This window comes from Puntigrus tetrazona, chromosome 12 (genome assembly GCF_018831695.1).
Source record: "Puntigrus tetrazona isolate hp1 chromosome 12, ASM1883169v1, whole genome shotgun sequence".
NCBI lineage: Eukaryota > Metazoa > Chordata > Actinopteri > Cypriniformes > Cyprinidae > Puntigrus > Puntigrus tetrazona.
The window spans coordinates 2,786,602-2,788,441 of NC_056710.1; the positions used below are offsets into that span (position 1 = coordinate 2,786,602).

The 1,840-nt window shown below is 45.7% G+C and overlaps 1 protein-coding gene across 1 annotated transcript in view; it reads left to right on the plus strand.

Annotated features, from left to right (window-relative positions):
- Nucleotides 1-241: 241 nt before the first annotated feature.
- The window catches only part of LOC122355797 (coiled-coil domain-containing protein 6-like), a 10,611-nt gene continuing 9,012 nt past the window's right edge, over nt 242-1,840 (plus strand). Inside the window, exons 1-2 of the mRNA XM_043254350.1 lie at nt 242-702; nt 1,547-1,696. Of these exons, the coding sequence (XP_043110285.1) occupies nt 403-702; nt 1,547-1,696 (450 nt within the window). The 5' untranslated portion in view covers nt 242-402. The remainder of the gene's footprint in view (nt 703-1,546; nt 1,697-1,840) is intronic.

The window sequence follows — 1,840 nt, forward strand, 5'->3', positions numbered from 1 at the left end:
ATACTGTTAGCACTTTAACAGATTAATAGTAAAATATATGGTATATATGTTGGTGTGATTCATTGAGAAAACAAACTCTTCAGAACCCCTGATAACAAACCACAGAAAACTCATTTTAAGCAACTGAACGAATCGTCAAACTGATTTGAACAAATCTTTCTGTATTCAAAAGATTCGAGTCATTTGAGTGAAGCAAAATCGCAAGCACACTGTCCTCTCCACCACATGACGGCGCCACCCTCCCCGTTTGCCTGCACTTTCAGCACGCCCAGTCATTTCTTGGACCGTTCCCTCTCCAGTCTAGCCACAGTTGCTCCATCCCATTTTCTCCCTAGCCCCTGAAATCCACGTCCACTCCACTCGAGGACCGTCGCGAGCACCAGGTATCGAGCGCGAGACACCATGGCGGACAGCGCGAGCGAGAGCGACACGGACGGCGCGGGCAGCAGCAGTAGCTCCGCCACCCCGCAGTCCTCCTGCACCTCGGCGGCCGCCTCCAACACCACCACGACCACAACGAGCGCCGCCACCAAAGCCCAGGGCGTCGTGATCTCGCAGTCCCGTTTGGAGGAGCTGACAAACCGGCTCGCTTCGCTGCAGCAGGAGAACAAAGTGCTGAAGATCGAGCTGGAGACGTTCAAGCTGAAGTGCAAAGCGCTGCAGGAGGAGAACCGCGACCTGCGCAAAGCTAGCGTCACCATCGTGAGTCAGCCCGTGTTTTTATCTCTCTAATCCCCGCGGCACACCTGACAACACCATCGCGGCACGCAAAGACGTCCGGGGAGCATTACAAACCACGCTGGGGTGCAAAATGAACTGGTCTGGGGGAAAAAGAAGCGCATGGGGGGTATTTAGCTTGCTAGCATTCGAGCTAACTATGATAACAGCCAACAACAAAAGCCTGGAGGCACTTTAATAGCATTAGTGCTAATGTATATCACAGGCCAGCTGCTTTAAAATAGTTTACATTTTAATATGGACTGGTATAACGTACAACGAACGTNCGTTGACTGACCACATAAGGCGTTCACTGATTTACCACATGCTTTATCATCATCATGGTTTTAACGCAGAGCGTGTTTTTGCACGTCTGATGCTTTTCTTTACGCGAACTGGGTTGTCATTAGTAAGTTATATTTGAGGCCTGTGACAGGGTGGGAAGTTGGCACTCTGAATATTTGGCTCTAATGCGTCAACATCCTGTATGTGAATCAGTCCTTCACTCAGACCATCTGCATTTAGACAAAGAGCCAACACTCAAGTGTCATTAGAAACACTGACACTGATATCCAGTGCATTTGCATCTATGACCATCTTTAATGGTGGAAATTGATAGTGGCAGTGTGCTGCTTGATAGTTGTGCAATTTCTTTACTGGGTAAAATGCGTTTAATGCAGGATGATGAGTAGTTGATTTTTTTTTTGTAAATTTTTTAATAGGTTTTTATATTCTCATTGTCAATAATTAGTTAATAATTTACTAAAGAATACTTGACCTTTTTTTAAAATTATTATCATTCATGCAAACATGTTTTATTTTTCTACAGCAAGCGCGTGCAGAACAAGAAGAGGAGTTTATCTCCAATACTTTATTTAAGAAGATTCAGGCACTGCAAAAGGAGAAAGAGACACTTGCCGTCAACTATGAGAAAGAAGAGGAGTTCCTTACCAATGACTTGTCCAGGAAGCTCATGCAGGTGAGAAACTCTAGAAGGAAAGAGCCCATCAGCGGCGTTTGAGGTCAGGGTTAGGAAATGCGATCGCTCGCCCTTAGAATCATCCCTAAGGGTAACTTTCACGTTGACGTACGGTACATATGTCATTACAAAGTTATTGTTCAA